Source organism: Neovison vison, chromosome 1, assembly GCF_020171115.1.
Source record: "Neovison vison isolate M4711 chromosome 1, ASM_NN_V1, whole genome shotgun sequence".
NCBI lineage: Eukaryota > Metazoa > Chordata > Mammalia > Carnivora > Mustelidae > Neogale > Neogale vison.
The window spans coordinates 21680524-21701506 of NC_058091.1; the positions used below are offsets into that span (position 1 = coordinate 21680524).

General features: G+C 38.0%; 1 protein-coding gene across 1 annotated transcript in view; it reads left to right on the top strand.

Annotated features, from left to right (window-relative positions):
• Window positions 1–20983, top strand: part of CDK19 (cyclin dependent kinase 19) — a 175880-nt gene that overhangs the window by 54260 nt on the left and 100637 nt on the right. The window contains exon 2 of the mRNA XM_044244399.1: window positions 12807–12882. Coding sequence (XP_044100334.1) covers window positions 12807–12882 — 76 coding nt within the window. The remainder of the gene's footprint in view (window positions 1–12806; window positions 12883–20983) is intronic.

Below are 20983 nucleotides of genomic sequence, written 5' to 3' on the forward strand. Positions count from 1 at the left end.
AGAAGCAGGCTCCCTGCCGAGCAAGGAGCTCGATGTGGGACTCGATCCCAGGACGCTGGGATCATGAATCGAGCCGAAGGCAGCTGCTTAACCAACTGAGCCACCCAAGCGTCCCTTTTTTAAGATTTTTAAAAATTTATTTGACAGAGATCACAGGTAGGCAGAGAGGCAGGAAGAGAGAGAGGGGGAAGCAGGCTCCATGCTGAGCAGAGAGCCCGATGTGGAGCTCGATCTCAGAACCCTGAGATCATGATCTTAACCCACTGAGCCACCCAGGTGCCCCAAGTATATGTATTCTTGTTCACCCGTCTAGAGCTCTTAGAACTCTGTACTTCAGAGCTGAGGCTTCATTATGTAGGCATGATTGATTAAATTTTGACCATTGATTTTCAACCTCTAGCCCCCTTCTTGGGGATATGGGTGAGGTTGAGGGGTGGGGTGAAATTTCTCATCACCTAGTTTTCCCCCATATCGACCAGCCATCCAGTCGTTATCCAGAGACTTTCTAAACATTGCCTCATTATATAAACTCAGGTTTGGTTGAAAGGGACTTGTTATGAATAACAAAAGAGTTTCTTTTACTTTTATCCTCTGGAGCTATTCCAGGAACAAAAACCAGATATTATAATAAAAGATGCTCTTACACTCTAAACACTTAAGAAATTACAAGGGTTTTAGGAGATGTGAGCCAGGAACCCTGGAGGAAGTCCAAAATACATATTTCTTATTCTATCACAATATCACATTTTCTATCATCACAGTAGTTAAGGTTAACCAGGAAGATGTGCAAAACCTAAATTTTATCAAAAGAAGATTCCTGAGTGGTCTAGGTTTAGTAGAAACTCAAGTAGTATGGTGAAAAACTGATACATATTTAAATTTTAAGTGTTGGCTTTGAATCGTGATAGAGGCCTTCAGCTGCCCCCCTTTTGACTCAAACTTTTTAGTTGGGTTTTTCTTTCCCCTTTTTCTCTTGGCCCAGGCATTGGACCTTGAGGGCAGAGCAACCCCTGATGGGAACCAAAACTACCCCCTGAACCAGTAAGGACTGCACTGAGCTTTTAAGCCCCGCCTCGTGACTGAGTCCATGACCGCGATCTGTATGACCTTCACTGCCTGCCTGCACGTGCGCACCCACCTTTGCCCCATATTTTCTTTATATAAACCTGGAAGTAGTTTCAGCCCTTTGGAGATGGTCTTTGAGAAGCTAGTCCACAGTCTTCTTGCTCTTGGCCTTCCTTCCTTATTTCGCCACTGTTGCCCAGCTATGTTTTAATACTTGTCTTTAAGCTTCCGTGTACAACTTCCTTATTTTTCTTTTAACTTTCTAATTGCTGCCTATTTGTTATTTTCCTCCTCAGTTTTGTTTTATTGAGAAAAGTTTTGTAAAAGGAAAAAAGTTGAGGGACTCCTGGGTGGCTCAGTCGGTTAAGCGTCTGTCTTTGGCTCAGGTCATGAACCCAGGATCCTGGGCACCTTGCTCAGCGGGGAGCCTGCTTCTCCCTCTGCCTGCTGCTCCCCCTGCTTGTGCTCCCTAACTCTCTTCCTGTGACAAATAAATACATGATTTAAAAAAAAAAGGCAAAAAAAAGCAAAAAACTTAAATTGTAGAATAGTGAATATCCTATTATTATTACACTTACCCTCCACCTAGATTTCAGTTTTGTTACCATTTTTCTGTATTTCTTTATCTCTTACTCTGTATATATATACATGTGTGTGTGTCTTTTGTTGCTGTTGAGCCATTTTAAATAAATTGCAAGTGCCATGACCTGAGACCCCAAAATACTTGAACCTGTATCTCCTGAGAATGAAGATATTCTGCATAATCACCATAGATTATCCTCTACTTAGGAAAATTAAGTTGGGTGGCTTGGTGGGTGGCTTGGGTGGCTTGGGTGGCTCAGTCAGTTAAAGTGACTGTCTTTCGCTCAGGTTATGATCCCAGGCTCCTGGGATCGAGCCCTGCATAGGGCTTCCAGCTCCCCGGGGAGCCTGCTTCTCCTTCTCCCTGCTGCTCTTCCTACTTCTGCTCTCTTTCTCTATTTCTCTGTCAAATAAATAAATAAAATCTTAAAAAAAAAAGAAAATTAATAGAATAAAAATTGAAAGATAAAATTAACAATGATAAAATTGTCTAGTCTATAAATTAAGTTTTTACTGGTGTCCCACTAATAAACCTTTTCAGCTTTTTTTTTTTTTTTTTTTTTTTTTTTTAAAAAGTAAGCTCCATGCCCAGTATGGATCCCAATGCAGGGCTTGAACTCACAACCCTGAGATCAAGACCTGAGCTGAGATCAGGAGTCAGGTGCTTAACTGACAGAGCCACCCAGGTGCCCTATTTTTTAGTTGTTTTTATTTGAACTGCAGTCTACTCAAGATTTTCATGCACATTATTGGTTATTACATGTCTTGAATAGACTACCCTTACCCCCATCTACCTTATTTATCAATCTTTTTCTTCCATTCTTTTTAGCAGCCAGGCCAATTTTCTTATAGAGTGTCTCACATCTCGACTTGCCTGTTATGGTCTTTTGAAAATTTCTCTTTCTGTACGCTGTTGGAGGGCAGCATTAATTATAGGAGGACTTACCAACTCCAGTGGCATGGGTACTGTGAATGGGTTATGGGTCCTATTTTTAATCCTTTAAGTTCTTTTTTTTTTTTTTAAGATTTATTTCTTAATCTTAAGAGAGAGAGAGCATGAGTGGAAGGGGTAGAGGGTGAATCTCAAGTAGACTCTGCTGTGAGCATGGAGCCCCCTGCAGAGCTCAATCTGTTATCATGAGGTCATGACCTAAGCTGAAACCAGGAGTTGGATGCTTAACCAACTGCGCCATGCAGGCGCCCCTAATCCTCTAAGTTCTTTGGCCATCAGTGATTTTGGGGTCCTGGAAGCCTATGAGTTTCTTAACCTCTGCTGTGAGCACTGTTAGTTTATACGGGTAGGTTGGTACCATGATATGAAAGAACAGTGACTTCCATCTTCAGCCCTTTTTTCTTCTTAGCACTTTCTCTTGTGATCACATTTACTTCTATGTTTTTTTTTTTTTTAAGATTTTTATTTATTTTATTTGACAGAGAGAGAGATCACAAGTAGGCAGAGAGGCAGGCAGAGACAGAGGGGGAAGCAGGCTCCCTTCTGAGCAGAGAGCCCGATGCAGGGCTCCATCCCAGGACACTGAGATCATGACCTGAGCTGAAGGCAGCGGCTTAATCCACTGAGCCACCCGGCACCCCTACTTCTATGGTTTTAACAGTTGCTGGTGTAGTGATGTTTTCTTTTCCAAATTCCATTTGTTTTATTTCCTTTGGTTCATCTTCTTCTGGCTATCTAGTAGCCCCTTCAGAATCACCAGGTCCAAAATGAATTGATTCTCCGCTTGTGAACTGGCTCGTTGTCAGCATTCTTTTGGAGGGGGGGAGTGTAGAAGGGATAGTGTAAATGGCCTTACTTTCACTGAGAGAACACTCTGCGAGAAACCTCAGTCATCGTCAGCTGCTTCTCTGGCTGTTGAGCCCTCTCTCATACAAATACACAGATGTGCATACACATTTACGCATCAAGTATTTCTTTAATGCCTTCAGTGTGCCCATTTGGCTACGGTAGATGAGTCTATCTCTGGAATGCATCTTACATACATTCTTCCCATTCTTAACTATATTTACCCTGATTTTGGTCCTTATCAACCTTTTCCAGAGTTTTTACACTATTTGCCCAACCTCTGCTTTTAAATCCTCTAATCCATCCTGTACACTGTCTGCTTGTTGGGAGTACCCGTTCAATCATATGTTTCTCTTGCTTGAAAACTTCTGATGGTTTCCCATTCATTATACAGGAAAATGCCAACTTATTAGCATACCATATAAGACTATGCTAATTCTACTTTGCTCTTTTTGTGTTACTTCATGTCTCGTGTTCCAGCTATGTAAGTCTTCTGCTAATTTCTTGAATATAGCATAGATTTTAATCTTCAGATTTCGTCCATATATTTCTGGTGTCCATAAGACCCTGAGCCTTCTTTTTTGCTTAATGAAATCCTACTCACCTCTCAAGGTCCACTCAGATGTTCCCTTTGAACTTACATACCTGATAGCTTTCTGTCTATTCCTTCCACCAGAGCCAAAACCTTTCCATTCTTTATCTGATGTACTTTGCATATACATATGTGGTACTGCTTATCAGATGTATCCCTTGCTGGTGTGCCTCTCAGTGTAAAGGTTCACAAGGGAAAGGATCATCTTGCTCTTCCTATTGTTCCTAGAGCCCAACTCAAGGTCTGGCACACAGCACATGCACAAAGGAGAGTCTGGCATTACTTGTTATATTATCTTCTGTACCAAGTAAATTTGATTTGAGATTCAAGAATTCTCCTAGGAAGATAATATTTTATTTTAGAAAAATTTTTAAGGATTTTATTTGACACAGAGAGCACAAGTAGGGGGAGGGGCAGAAGGAGAGGGAGAAGCAGACTTTTTGCAGAGTAGGGAGCCTGATTGGGGGGGGGGCTCAATCCCAGGACTCTGGGATCATGACTTGAGCTGAAGTCAACCAGTTAACCAACTGAGCCACCCAGGCACCTGGAAGATAATATTTTATATTAACAATTTGGTTTATACAGCATATTTGCTAATGATTGCTTTCTGTGTAATACAGTCCTGAATTATTTGTTTTAAACTTAACACTCTGATGCCTTATGTCTTAAAGTATTACCGCAGATATAGTTGTTTTAATTGAAATAACTTCTGAGCCATACAAATTTGCTGTAATAGGAGTTTTGGAAGTTTTATCATTTTAGAGCCTTTTAATTAGTAAATGTTTATCTGGAATTGGAATTCTGAATGGACATAGTATAACATGAAAGACTGATTTTTAGAGAAAGAGATACATTGATCAGTTTTTAAGAAAACCCGAATAAAGGCAGTTTTCCAAACAAATGAAGGCAAAAAGAGAAACTTGTCAAATTTCCATGTTGAAAGGGAATCCTGAACTTCAGTGAGGAGACCATTATTGTATTTTGGTGATGTTTAGAGAATGAGTAGATGGAACGTTTGACAGATGAAGACATTAAGAGGGTGCTAGTACTATTTGACATTTTTCATTAATAAGGGGAATACCAAATAGAGTAACTTGTGTTACAGGTTTTTAATATTTCAGAATTATTTTAAACGTCTTTTATCGTTTAAACAAAAAAATTCCTGATAATTAAAGATATTATGGTTGAATATTGATATATAAAGATACTATGATGGGGCGCCTGGGTGGCTCAGTGGGTTGAGCCGCTGCCTTCGGCTCAGGTCATGATCTCAGGGTCCTGGGATCGAGTCCCGCATCGGTCTCTATGCTCAGCAGGGAGCCTGCTTCCCTCTCTGTGATTTCTCTCTGTCAAATAAATAAATAAAATCTTAAAAAAAAAAAAAGATACTATGATTGATATTATGGTTGAACTGTTAATGAGCGAAATGGTGTGGTATCTGGGTTTTGTTTCAAAATAATCAAGAGGAGGATAGGCAGTGGAAATAAGACTGGCCATATGTTGATGATTGTTGAAGCCATGTGACAGATACATAGAAGATCACTGTCATTTATTTTTTTGTTCAGTTTTGGAAAATTTCATGATAAAAAATTTTAAAATATTATGGTATTTTATAACAAAGGAAAGAGTTTTCCAGTGAAGAATCATTACTATTAGGCTGGCTGAATACTGAGTTCATAATATTGAATAACTCAGAATGATACCAACGTAAACCTGAGTGATCTTTTTTGGTTTTTGTTTTTCCAGTTTTTAAAAATTCCATATAGTTATGTTTTCCCCTGTGGGATGTGGAAGCCTCTTAATCTGTTAAGCCTAATTATCCCATATTAAAAGAAAGGGGTAGGATATTGATTTATGTCCACATCTTGAAGAAAAATTTGTTGGTAAGACTTGGGTTGTCGTATTGTTTGAAGGATAACTTATTGATAAAACCTAACTATAAAAACTGGTAATATTGTACCATCTTGGATACAATATCTCTGATGATTTCATTATTTGAGTTCTATTCTTAAGATTTGGAAAAGGAAATTTGACCAATTCATAGAATAGTTTGTCTTCTTAAAGGGTGTGAGAGAAAAAGTGTTCAGAGATTGTTCTGCCTTTTGTCTTTTCTTCCTTCTCTGTCTCTCTTCCTTTTCCCCTTCTTGCCTTGAGTTTTTTTCTAGATACCAATAAGGTCATCTTTGTGCTACTTCCTTTAATTTGGTAACATATATATATATAGGCTCAAGTCTTTTCAGTCTGAAAGTACTATAGTAGTTTCTCACCTTTAGGGCATCTCCCTTTTGAACTTCTCAGATATTTTCATTTTTGGTTGGAGTTTTTCTTTCTGTTGAAAAGAGTTGTTTGTGAGCTGAAGGACCTTCTGAGATCTGCCCAAGTCTTGTTCTTCGTGGTTTGGTCCTCACCATCAGCAAGCTCAGAACCTCAAGACTTCTCCTTGATTCAGCCTCCTTGATCTTCACTATTTGTTAACTTGGTCCTGCCAACTCCTTCTATAGAATGACTGTCACAAAGGTTCCTTCTTTTCTCCAGTCTTATTGTTACCACTCTGTTACGGAGAATGTTGGACTTGGAACTGGAAGATTTCGTCTCAGCTCTGCTGCCAGCTGCTTGCCTAGCTTCTTCATCTTTAAAATGAGGAGAGCTTAACAGGGTCATTTTACACCCGTTTTGGAACTAACATTCTATTATATAAATCCGGATCCCTACTTGCTCACACTTATATTGCTGTCACTTCCTCATTGTTTTTCACACTTCTAATCTCAGTTCTTCCTAATGAGATTAATCTACATATGTAACTTTCATTGCCTGTGGAGTTAAATCTTATATTTCCTGGTCTCCATTTATTCATGCCATCATCTCTCAGGTTAGTGGTGTTCTCTCCGTCCGTCTTCAGAGTCTTCCTTTTTTTCACCTTCAAAATCAAATTGGTTACTAAATTCTGTCAGTCCTGCCTCAGAAATGTCTTTTGAATCCGTATTTGTTCTCTGTTGCCACTGTTCTAATCTAGCTCTTCATCTTCTCTTATCTGGACATTTGACGCAAACTACCAGATGTTTGGTCTGTCACCTTTCTAGTTACCAGAGTTATCTTTCTGAGCAAAGATCAGTTAACTACCTTTTCTGTTCTAAAAACCTTTTGTTCCTCACTGTTGACATACGAAGCACAAACTTTTTTGCAGGACTCACATAGTGCCTTCCCTTACTTTTTTTTTTTTTTTTTTAATCTGACAGAGAGAGATCACAAGTAGGCAGAGAGGGAGAGGGGGAAGCAGGCTCCCCGCTGAGCAGGGAGCCTGATGCGGGGCTCAATCCCAGGGCCTTAAGATCATGACCTGAGCCAAAGGCAGAGGCTTAACCCATTGAGCTACCCAGGTGCCCCCTTTCCCTTACTTTTCTAACCTTGTCTCTTGCTTCTTGTATCATGCCCCACCTTCCAGCCCTGCGGAACAGTAGTAGTTTCTGGAATGTGCCTCCATTATTTTTCTCATGCTGTACTTCTGTCTGCAATTCTCTGACCCCTTCATCCCTTCCCTGCTTGAGGAGCTCCTCCCTTAAAGGCATCATTCATGGAGTTTACCTTCCCTGAAGCTCTGAGAGAAACATTAATCTCATCCTCTCTGCGTCTGGTATGCATACATCCTGGGTGTGGGGTCATCATATCAGAGTTATACGCATATGTTTCCCACTCATCCAGAATCTCTTTCTAGGTGGATTGGGAACTTCAGGATATCTAGGGTTGTCAGTCTCTAATTTTGTTCATCCTTGGAGTTTGGATGTTGGGACGTACAATATTTACTGAGTAGTTTTTTGTTGGTTGCTGTAAAATAAAATAATAAGTCTCCTCTGTTTTCCATATAAACAGAAAAGCATTTTAACCCTATTAGTTTGAAGACTAAAATTTTTGTTTAAGATTGATTTGGGAGAGAGAGAGATAACAAGCAGAGGGAGGGGCCGAGGGAGAGGGAGAGAGAAAGAATATTCAAGCAGACTCCCCAGTGCAGAGAGCCAGCCCCACACAGGGCTTGATCCCAGGACCCTCTCAGATCATAACCTGAACCGAGATCAAGAGTCAAACACTCATTGGACTGAGCCACCCAGGCACCCCATGAAGATTACAATTTTTATCTCAGCCTTGCTTGAGCTTGAATTTCCTCATCTTATCTTGAAAGATGCTTCTAATTTTTTTATTGTCGTTGTAGATCCTTAAGACCAAAGATGGCCCGGGGCTGATCTGGACACTTGGTAGTAGAATTGATGGGAGTCAAAAAAGCCTTAGGTCTAATGATGATGATAACAGATGGGGTTTTGGCCTACACTTGTACATACAGGCTGCCAAATGGTACTTTACCTTCCTAAAAGTGACTGGAGGCTGGTCACCAAGTTTGGACATGAGTGAAAGGCATGAGACTACCATTTCCATTAAACCGGTTCCTAATATTTTATTCAAGAAATGTTCCTGAACGTGCTTCTTTAAACTTGAGAAATTCTTTCCTGAATTACATTTAAATTCTACCACTGAGCCTGGTTTCTGTCTGGGATAAAGCTTTCATTTTAAGGCAGCATTTTCTACAACTTGTACAAATATGTGCTGCTTATATTTTCTACTATGCATAGAATTGCTTGCATCATGAGTTTTCCAGAACATAGTGTCTCAGATGGAAAGTTTAATAGAATTGCAGTGTCTTCCAAATTTATTTTTCTATTTTGTTATTACATAATGTTCTTGTTGAATAATTGTTTTTCTTTGTCACTGCTGAGAGGGAAGCCCACATGGTTTTGATATACATTACAGCCATATAGAAGAAATGTCTTTAAATTTTTTAAAAAGTACATATTAAATATACCCATGTTTATTCTACAAAGTTACATGTTTTTGATTCTCCTGGATTTATTTAGTAACCTTTGATTATTATGGATATGCAGTTACTCTAACCATGGTGTCTAATATGCACTAAAATTTAGAAAGTAGTTCCTCTGAAGGCTTTGGAATTGCTTTGTCTGTCTTTATTGCAGTAAATAATAAAGTATTTTTATTTTTTAAAATTTTATTATTTATTATTTTAAAATTAACATATAATATGTCATTTGTTTCAGGGGTACAGGTTTTTATTTAGAAGTTAAAGTAATTTAGAAATAAGATCGTTTTAAGAAAGAACAAGCGGCCTCAAAAGCCAGGCTATCGTAGCAATGTAGGAAGGGCAAGTGTACCTGCTTCTCAGCCTTGTCACGTAAAAGAACAAATTGTTCCTTCGTGATACTTAATATTATGTGTGCCCGAGACACACCAGCTGTGGGGTATGAATCGTCACTACCACTTGGAGAAAGCTTCTAAGAGGGGCAGCACTCCCATAGGTTGAGAGCAACAAAGCCTCCTGCCCCACATGCTAATCTTTGCAGTATTTGTGGTCATTGTGGGAAAGGACGCATCTGCAGTTTCCATAACTAAGGTGTTGGCATCTGACCACAGACTGGCACTGACACAGCACCGTGGTGAAAGTGAGTCCCGCGTGCCCTCTGGGATCTGCCACTTCTTCACATGGGAAACCTCCGCCGTGCCACCTTATCTGTCACTCATCATCTGACTTAATGTACAAGAGAAATGGCCATTAGATAATCTACTTTCTTTCACTCGCAATGTCAAAGCTGCAGATAAACCTTAAGTTTGCAGATCTTCGAGTATTTTGCTAATTTAGCAGATGGAAGTTATATTTAAACTTATTAAGTGAAATAATTACTGGGTTTGTTCCTAGATCCCATCCTGTAATTCAGAGTAAAGGCCTATGTATGCTTCAGTTTATTCTGCTCAAGCTTTCAAATTTCTTTGACAGCCTGGATGTGAAATTCAAAAGTCATTAATGTGATGTGTTAATTTTGCACTTTTTGACTTACTGCAAAAAAAAAAAAAAAACCCACTTATGGTTTCCATAGCAACAATAACCTATCCAGATTGTGTAATATTCTTTACAGTATTAAAAATAAAACCATGCAATTACATGAGCTTCTGGAGCACTTCATTTAGAGGAGCTGGGGATTGAAATATTTGTGTTTTAAAAAATTATGATTTCATTGAAAATTTTGCCAGAGAGCTTATGTAATTTCGTTTTAAGAATTTAACAAATTTCTGGGACGCCTGGGTGGCTCAGTGGGTTAAGCCGCTGCCTTCGGCTCAGGTCATGGTCTCAGGGTCCTGGGATCGAGTCCCGCATCGGGCTCTCTGCTCAGCAGGGAGCCTGCTTCCTCCTCTCTCTCTGCCTGCCTCTCTGCCTACTTGTGATCTCTCTCTGTCAAATAAATAAATAAATAAATAAATTAAAAAAAAAAAGAATTTAACAAATTTCTTAAATATTTAGCAATAGTACTTGGTAGTTAAATTAATTATTAAGTATGAAATTTGCATTATGAGCATTGTGTTAAACATCTCAGGCATAAGTGCTCTTGCACACATGTTCACATGTACATTTAAGGTTGGGGGTGGGGAACATTTGGCTTTAATTACATTCAGTTACCTGCTGTTTGTACTTCTTAGTGGCTACTGGGTAGGCTGGAAAAAGTCTAGTTTTATGCTTGGAGGAAACAGTATAGAGAAAAAGGAAAAAGTGATCACTTAAGCTTTCCCTAGTTTTGACTTTGCTTTTTAAAACATGTCTAAGATAATACTTTGAAGATACTAAGGATTATTTTAGTAGGTGACTATTTTCAGGGTGTCAAATTATTTTGGCTTTTCTCTTTTTCCCTTTAATTCTAATTTAAAAGACAATATACTATAATATTAGCACTGAAGTTAATTAACATAAGTTCCTACATCTTAACACAACTGATTTTCATTTTTTAAGTCATCTTCAGCGTATAGCTAGATGTATGTATATTTTTATCTGGTATAATGCATGTGTTTTCTCACTAACACATAGTAAACATTTTCCATTTTCTGATGATGGTCATGATTATCATTTTAATAATTTTAATAATTGCAGAACAGTCTATATCCTGTTGATATATCTGGTGTGTTTTCTGTTTTTCAAAATGCTCCTTAATGGATATAATTGTCAAACTGATGGTGAGAGAAAGTAACTATAATTCACTTATTTGCCCAAACCCTAGATGATTGTGAAAATCTTCAAAAGGCACATAAAATGTTTTAAAAATCATATAATAAATAAACCTCTTAAACTGCTTTTTCTGTGGGGCACCTGGGTGGCTCATTTAGTTAGGTGTGTGGCTCTTGATTTCAACTTGGGTCTCGATGTCAGAATCTCAGGGTTCAAGCCCCATGTTGGGCTCTGTGCTAGGTGTGGAGCCTACTTAAAAAACTGCTTTATCTGCTAGTAAATGCACATGGGGAAGATAAGGAATAGGTAAGTAGGACAGATGTGGCACCATTTAGGTGCTATCATTGGAGAAAACCGTCATGACGTGATGAAAATTTGCTGAGGCTCCAATATAATCAAAAGATAAAACTCAGAGGCTTGGATTATATTCTTCTTCTCAGAACCCACAACCTGAACCACATTTCTGACATTTTGTTGTGTCTGGTTCTGGTGTCAATATCCTGAGGATTCTGTGTTGCTGTACTCGTGTGATGCTTTTTTTTTTTTTTTTAATATTTTATTTATTCATTTGGCACAGAGAGAGATCACAAGTTGGGACAGAGGCAGGCAGAGAGAGAGGAGGAAACAGGCTCCCCGCTGAGCAGAGAGCCCGATGTGGGCCTCGATCCCAGGACCCTGAAACCATGACCCAAGTCGAAGGCAGAGGCTTAACCCACTGAGCCACCCAGGCGCCCTGATACCACTTTTTTTTTTTTTTTTAAAGATTTTATGTATTTACTTGAGAGAGAGAGAAAGAGAGAGAGAGAGCACAAGCCGGGAGAGAGGCAGAGGCAGAGAGGGAGAAGCAGACTCCATGCAGAGCGGGGAGCCTGAGGCGGGGCCCAGTCCCAGGGTCTTGGGATCATGACCTGAGCCAAAGGCAGACGCTTAACTGACTGAACCACCCAGGCGCCCCTCATGCGATACTATATTTTTATGGACTGTATCACCATTATTGAACTGATGTTTTCCCTTGATTGAGCACCCTGGTAACTACTGGGATTTCGCAGAATCCCTAACCCTGTCTACATTATTTGGAAAATTCACTGTAACACTAGGTTACAGTGAACTCTAGGAAAAACTCTAGGTTTTTCCTAGAGTTCTTGAGAATGAGATATTGGTGGCTAGAGTTTTAAAGACTTTCTAAGGCTTTTGGTTGAGGTTTTGAGGCTTTTGAATGTTCCCTATTCTAGATCAGAAGTAGGGTGACCCTAGTGGGTCGATCTTCTATAGCCCATCCCTCCTATTAAGTGGTTCTTATCTCTGAAATTACTTTAAACAAATATAGAAGTTTACATCTGTCATTTATTTTTGTAGTTAATGTTTAGAACAGAATGCTTTCATAGATTACAGATAATTAAGACAGGAGTAGAATTATCTTGCAATATGCTCATATTTATGCTTGTTTACTGTTTGAAAGTAGTGTTGTGTTTAGTATCCTGTTTCAATTTTGAATTTTGTGATTTGGCTCTGTCTACTGTTTTCATCGTAACATGAATTTTTTTGGTATTTCATATTTCTGTAGTTTTAATATTATCAGAAGCAGTAAGCAGTGCATGCCTAGTTAGAGTGTTAATATATCACTGAGAAGCCAGTGTATACTTATTGTTTTTGTAGTTATGATTTTGAATCTGAAAATAATGTTTAGAAAAAATAAATTTTTTTTTGTTTATATGCAGAAAAGATGAGAAGGAATATGCACTGAAGCAAATTGAAGGCACAGGAATATCCATGTCGGCTTGCAGAGAGATTGCAGTAAGTGGATATCAATATGTTATTTATTTTGTTATTGATGTTGGATGATGAATGGTATTAATATGAAATAGTTTCATTGATGTATTCCATCTATTTCAAAGATGTTGATTACTTCAATGATATTTTATAGAAGATGAGAAAAGCTGCATAAATTTTTTAATTACTTGAAAGTCACCTTGAAACATTCTTTTAATGATATTTAGGATTTATAATCTTAGGAATACTGAACTACAAGATGATTTAATTAGTGTAAATTATGAATTAACATAATTAATAATATAATTAATCAATAGAACTTTTTATTAATACAATTCATTGTTAAGAAAATAATAATTTTATTCTTATAATTTTAGGACTGATCTATGCCTACAGAGAAAGGGTGATATTAGATATTATGCATATTAAATATTTTTTTTGAAATACATGTTTTAATACTAGATTTTACTGAGTGCTAGAAAAATAGGGCTATCATTATAATAATAAGATAAATCCTTAAAGAAAGATCATTTTTTTGTCTTTATATGACATACTTGTGCATTTTTTTTTTTTTAAAGATTTTATTCATTTACTCGACAGAGAGAGATCACAAGTATGCAGAGAGGCAGGCAGAGAGAGAGAGGAGGAAGCAGGCCCCCTGCTGAGCAGAGAGCCCGATGCGGGACTCAATCCCAGGACCCTGAGATCATGACCTGAGCCGAAGGCAGCGGCTCAACCCACTGAGCCACCCAGGCGCCCAACTTGTGCATTTAAGAAATGATTGTCTAGGGGTGCCTGGGTGGCTCAGTGGGTTAAAGCCTCTGCTTTCGGCTCAGATCATGATCTCAGGGTCCTGGGATCGAGCCCCACATCGGGCTCTCTGCTCATCAGGGAGCCTGCTCCCCCCCCCCCCGCCTACTTGTGATCTCTGTCTGTCAAATAAATAAAATCTTAAAAAATAAATGATTGTCTGTAACAGTAGCTGACGCTTACTGAGTATTTATTAGGTTTACTAAGTGCTTTCAAGACTTAATTTACTTTCACAACAGTCATATGAAAGAAGTACTTTTAATATCCCCTTTTAACATTATCAGTAAACAGAGGCAAAGCTATAATTATGGCTTTGAAGGCTTACCATTCATTATATTACCTCATTTTAGTTCGGTTTCTTATTTTAGTTCTTCAGTTTCTTTTTGGGGCTTTATCATGATATCAGATCTATTAGGGATTTCTGTCTCTAAATTGTTAAATATTTATATTATCTGTATCCATTAGGTGTTTCAGTTTCTAATTTGGTAACTCTCCACCTATTGTTCCCAGTTCCAGTTTCTGCCTCACCCACATGGAAGGACTCCATCTCCACTCAGTCAGAGAAATGTGTTGTGCAAAGAGCACAGGAGCAGGAAATCTGTAGACCTGAGTGTCTGTTGGCCTGAGTGGCTTATTAGCCACTAATGCTGGTTTCTTTATTTGTGAAATAAGGGAACTATAAAGTCTCTTCTAGTCATAAATTCTTTGCTTTCAGAATGGGAGCTCCTCTGTAGACTGTGCACACTTTAAGGAGTAGAGATTTTGTCTTTTTATCCCCAGTTCCTATGTGCCTGGCACATAGCTGATGGTCCATAAATGTTTGTTGAATTAATAAGTGAATAAAAAGAACAAAAAAAAATTCTACTAGCAGTCCATGATCCTAAGTTTGTTTTAGAATATAAATACATTGTTTAAAAAACTTCAGCTTGGCAGCTTTCTATTAAGCATTTGGTAAGTGATTTTTAGTTCCCTAAAATTCTTAAACATATTATCTCAACCAATATGAATATAGTGTGCAATTTTGCTCGTTCAGAGTACCATCATTTAGTATAGTATTAATTCACTTTCTATGAGTTAAATGGGAGAAAAGATGATTTTTTTTAAAGAGGTTTTTTTTTTTTTTTTAAAAGATTCTATTTATTTGAGAGAGAGAATGAGAGAGAGAGAAAGCACGAAAAGTGGAGGGTCAGAGAGAGAAGCAGACTCCCTGCTGAGCAGGGAGCCTGAGGTGGGACTCCATCCCAGGACTCCAGGATCATGACTTGAGCCAAAGGCAGTTGCTTAACCAACTGAGCCACCAAGGCACCCAAGGAAAAAAAAAAAAGCTGATGTTTAAGGTATTAGTTATTAGGAAATGAAAGCCTAGTTGTAGATGTTGTTTTTGAAACAGAGACTTATCTCTAATGAGGAATCCATAGATTCCCTTTTCTCTATATCCTCACTAGCATTTGTTATCTCTTGTCTTTTGATGATAGTCATATATAGGTGTGAAGTGATACCTCATTGTGGTTTTGATTTGCATTTCTTTGATGATTAGTAACGTTGAGCTCCTTTTATGTACCTGTTGACCATTTGTTGTCTTTGGAAAAATGTATATTCAGTTCCTCTGCCTATTTTTTTAAATTGGATTTTCTTTTTAAGCTATTGAGTTGTATGAGTTTCTGATATATTTTGGATATTCTTTTTTTTTCTTTTAAAATGTTTTATTTATTTATTTGAGAGAGTAAGCAAGCATGGAGGGGAGTGGGTGGGGCAGAGGGAGAAGCAGACTCCTTGCTGAGCAGAAAGCCGGATGCAGGGCTTGATCCCAGGATTATGGGATCATGACCCAAGCCAAGAACAGGTGCTTAAGTGACTGAGCCATGCAGGCTCCCCTTTATTTTGGATATTAACCTTTTATCAGAGATATAGTTTGCAAATATTTTCTCCCATTCTGTAAGTTGCCTTTTCATTTTGTTTGTTTTGCTGTGCAGAAGCTGGAAAAGCATGACCCATTCACAGTCTTCATAGTTTTATTGAGAATTTGCTTAATAGATGTTTAGAAAGTATGCAGTTTCTAGATTGATTAGTATTTTATCAGTAGCTAAATGACCTAGCCCCAGTGTGATAGCGATTTTGATGTAAATTGAGCATGGATGTTCTTATGTAGTGGCTAAGTGAATACATACTACTTTGTACCTTACAAGCCTGCTAACATAGTTTTGTAATTATTGCTTTATGTAGTTGTTTTTTAGATCATATACAAGAAAAAAAGTTACAAACAAAAATACATTTATGCTCTTTTTTTTAAACCCATGTTTTTACCTCTATCAGTACCCTTTATTTTTTGTGTAGATAAATTACTATCTGTAGTCCTTTCATTTTATATTTTTATAAAACAGATCTGCTAGTGATGAATTGTCTCAGCTTTTGTATTTGGGAATGTCTTACTTGCTTCTTTTTTCTTTCCTCACTGGCTCTCCTTTGATTTTGCAGGATAGTTTTGATGGATATAGAATTATTTGACAGTGTTTTTCTTTTATCACTTTGACTATATTAATCCACTGCTTTCCGGCCTCCCTGGTTTCTGATGGGAAGTCAGTTGTTAAATTTATGAGAATCTCTTGTACACAAGGAGTTTTTTTTCTGCTACTTTCAAGATTCTTTTTTTTTTTTTTCTCCTTTGACAATTTGACTATATGTGTGTAAGTGTGGATCCTATTTGGAATTTGTTGTGTTCTTGGATATATAGATTAACATTTTTCAATAAAATTTGGAAAATGTTCAGCCATCATTTCTTCAGGTACTGTTTCTGCCCCTTTCTCTTGTTTTCTCCTGAGACCCCAACATGCACATGTTTATAGGCTTGTTGGTGTCCCACAGGACTCAGAGACTCTGCTTATTTTTCCTAATTATTATTTTTTCCTATTTGTTGTAGACAGGATACTTTCAATTCCCTACCTTCAAGTTTGCTGATTCTTTGTTCTGCCAACTCAGATATGCTGCTGAAATTTTCATTTTAATTGTTGTACTTTTCAACTCCAAAATTACTATGTGTTTCTTTTAATAGGCTTTATTTTTTAGAGCAGTTTTAAGTTTATAGCAAAATTGAGTAGAAAGTCTATAGAGATTTCTCATATATTCTCTCCTCCACCTATTATAGCCTACCTCATTATCAACATCCCCTACCAGAGTGGTACAATTGTTATAAATGATGAACCTATGTTGATACCCCAAATCCATAGTTTACATTAGGTTTCACTATTGGTATTGTATATTCTTTGGGTTTGGTCAATATTTATGACAGGTATCTGTCATTATTGTATCATGCAGAATATTTCCCCTGCCTGAAAAATCCCTTATGCTGGGGCGCCTGGGTGGCTCAGTGGGTTAAAGCCTCTGCCTTCGGCTCAGGTCATGATCCCAGGGTCCTGGGATTGAGCCCCACATAGGGCTCTCTGCGAAGCAGGGAGCCTGCTTCCCTTTCTCTCTCTCTGCCTGCTTCTCTGCCTACTTGTGTCTCTGTCTGTCAAATAATAAATAAAATCTTTAAAAAAAAAAAAAAAGCCCTTATGCTCTGCATATTTATCTTATATGCCTTCCCACCCTGCTTGGCCCCTGATTGATCCTTTTACTGTTACCATAGTTTTATCTTTTCCAGAATGTCCTGTAGTTGGAATCATACAGTATGTGTCCTTTTCAGATTGGCTTCTTTTACTTAGTAATGGACATTTCAGATTCCTTCATGTCTTTTATGACTTGATAGCCCATTTCTTTTTAGCACTAAATAGTATTCCATTGTCTGGGTGTACTGTAGTGCATTTGTCTATTCATCTACTGAAGTATATTTTGGTTGCTTCCAAGTTTTGGCAATTATGAATAAAGCTGCTATGAACAGTACATGCGTATATGGACATATGCATGTTTTTGTGGACATAACTTTTAGCTCTTTTGGGTAAACACCAAGGAGTACAATTGTTGGATTGTATGGTAGTGTACATAGTATGTGTACTTTGGAAGAAACCACCAAACCATCTTCCAAAGTGGCTGTACGGTTTTGTAATCCCACTAGCAATGAATAAAAGTTCCTGTTGCTCTACATTTATTGTATCTACCATTTATTATTGTCAGTGTTCTGGATATTAGCTGTTCTAATAAGTATCTTTTTGCTGTTTGATTTGGGACTCTGCTTTAGCTTTCATATCCTGCTTGTATAGCCTTAATGGGTGAGAAATTGGAGCCTTTTTTATCTGTTTCCTGGACATGCCCACAGTTTTGTACATGGGCATATTTTTTTTCTAGTTGCACTCTTTCCTACCTGGTTCCATTTATAGAAAATTCTGGAAAATGCAGACTAATCTATGGTGGTAGATAATAGATCAGTGTTTGCTTGAGGGTAGGAATGGAAATGAAAATATTACAAAGGAGTATGAGGAATCTTTGGAGACGATGTAAGTCTTCATCATATTAATTGTCATGGTGGTTTCCTGGGTGTGCAGCTATGTCGAGACTCATAAATGGTATGCTTTAAATTTGTGCAGGTTATTGCACATTAATTATGTCTCAGTAAATCTGGAGTAGTAAATCAGTAAATCAGTAAAGTGGTATGGGTTTAGTGGATAAAGGGTCTATAAATGAAGAATTTTAAAAAATCAGTGGATCATAGCCCAGCTGGAAGGATGGACCATCAATAGGAAATGGAATACTTAGTTTATCCTCGGAAACTGCAGTGAGAAAAGAAATGTTGATGTCAACATATGTCAGTTTGCTAGGGAGATGATGAGGTAGTTACATTCTTGTGTGCCTCTTTTTTGTAGGTGTGGTGTTAAGTGATGAGCATTTGAGGTAATTGATGAAGGATATGTGAAAATTTGCTGATCAAAGATAAGATTATAGAAGCACTGTAGTCCACCTAAAGGAGGAGATGAGTCATGGGACCCGTCTGCATGACTGTATGGTTCTTTTCATTAGCAACCCTGTGTGAGAAGGCAGATTTGGATTTTTCTGTTTGATATGGTAGAAGGACAGAGAGTGTAAGGTGAGTGAAGAGGGACTGGACTGTAGATCTAGGAGAATGTAGACAACTCCATAAACCACCCCCCTACCCCCGATGCGAGGCTCCATCCCAGGACCCCAGGATCATTACCTGAGCTGCTTAACCAACTGAGCCACTTAGGTGCCCAGGGTCTGTGACTCTTGATCTCAGGGTTGTGAGTTCAAGCCCCATGTTGGGTGTAGAGATTACTTAAAAATAAAATAAAATTCTCTCTCTCTCTCTCTCTCTATATATATATATATAAACTCCTGAGTGTGTATGTATATGTGTGTGTGTGTATATATATATATATGTATTTATATGCTTCTATTTCTTACATATATATATATATGTAAGACTCCTGAGTACTCTTCAAAAAATAGAGCTGTTCCAAAAGAAAGTGAAGACAGACCGAAAGGACAATTAGTCAGGGAAGCAGGGCAGAGGCATAGGCTGAGGAGGGAAGAGAAATAGAGAAAACCTGACTTCCTGTCATTCTTGCTATTTTCTTGACTGCTGGTTTTCATTTGCCATTTCCTCATTCACCTCTGCACAGCTTTTTTTTTTTTTTAAAGATTTTATTTATTTATTTGACAAAGGGACAGAGATCACAAGTACGCAGAGAGGCAGATAGAGAGGGAGGGGGAAGCAGGCTCTCCGCTGAGCAGAGAGCCCGATGTGGGGCTCGATCCCAGGACCCTGGGACCATGACCTGAGCCGAAAGCAGAGGCTTTAACCCACTGAGCCACCCAGGCGCCCCTACCTCTGCACAGTTTTGTCCAGACTCTATGTAACTGCCAGCACCCAGCACTGATGATTCCATGGTGACAGGTGACAGATGGGGTCAGCTGTAATGTACTGTCCCTTGCAGTTTTTCTGCATAGCACAGAGTGGACAGGATGGAATGGCAGGTAACAGACTTGCCACCATTTCTTCACCTCTCTTGCCACTATGGGGGTGTAACAGGCACTATGTAAACTTCGGTGGAATGCCTGGAGCTTTCCCCTGTCATCAAAGAATAAGCTTTTGCTTTTTTAAATGTGTGAAATGCAGTTGATAAAATGTACATTTGTTGTGGATTCCTTGAGAAGAACTTTAAAATGTCTGTGAGGAAGGTTTCAATTCTTACTGATATATTTCTTTTTATCAACCTGAAAACTATTTTGTTAAAGTTTCTTATATTGAAGGTTGAGAAATACCTGCTTATTCTCATCAAGATTAATTATATCCTCTCAATTGCTTTTATGTTGCATGGAATACAAATTTTTTATTATATATGTGTCCAACTTTATAGAGTTGTATAGATTTATGGAAATAGATGTGTAATTCAGGTATTTTACCCTTTCTGTGAAGGAGACAAAATCATACTATAATGTTAAGTTTTTGTGAAAACCACTAAGAGTAGAAAAGTTTTTTTTTCTAGTAGACTTTTAACATGATTATTTAATAATTATTTTTATATAATGATAAATGTATAAAAAGTTTGGCATGATTTTAGGAGACTAGAACTAAATAAATTATGTATGAAATTGCCTTTGAGCAAAATCTGTTCTTTGGTATGGTCCTTGTGTTCTCCTTAGAAACAAACAAAAGTTTACTTTTGGGACTGAAGACTCAGCATAAATTTTTTTTTTCCTTTTTAAAATGTGTTTTTTTTTTTTTTGCATTGATTGAATAGTGATATTTACTACTTTCCTCATATATATGTAAAATATATTTAGCTTTCTTGGCAAAATAAATATATTCTTACAATGAAAAACAGAATCTTGTATGAGTTGGGGATAGGGTTCCGGATTATTTTAGGATGAATCTGGGAAATGGATATAGTGTCAGTTCATAGGGAGAAACCATGCTAATAGCACTTTTCATTTCCTTTCAAGAGCTGAGAAGGTAAAAGGAAGAGGTAAGAGGAGTCACAAGCAGATTCTTCAGTCTTGTGGTGGATCTGTTTGCCTTACTATATATGTTAGGTCACGAGTCTCTTATCATTTATCATTGTGTGTGTGTGTATCTGTGTGTGTGTGCTTCTATTTCAAGCCACTTTGTTTTTTCTGAGAAGACTAGCAGTAAATCTTTTATTCTCAGAAGCTGACTTAAATACCTATTGTTGGGGCTTCTGGGTGGCTGAGATGGTTGAGTATCTGCCTTTGGCTCAGGTCATGATCCCGGGGTCCTGGAATCGAGTCCCACATCGGGTTCCCTCCTCAGCGGGGAGCCTCCTTCTCCCTCTTCCTCTGCTGCTTGCTCTGCTTGTGCACTCTTGTTCTCTCTGTGAAATAAATAAATAAAATCTTAAAAAAA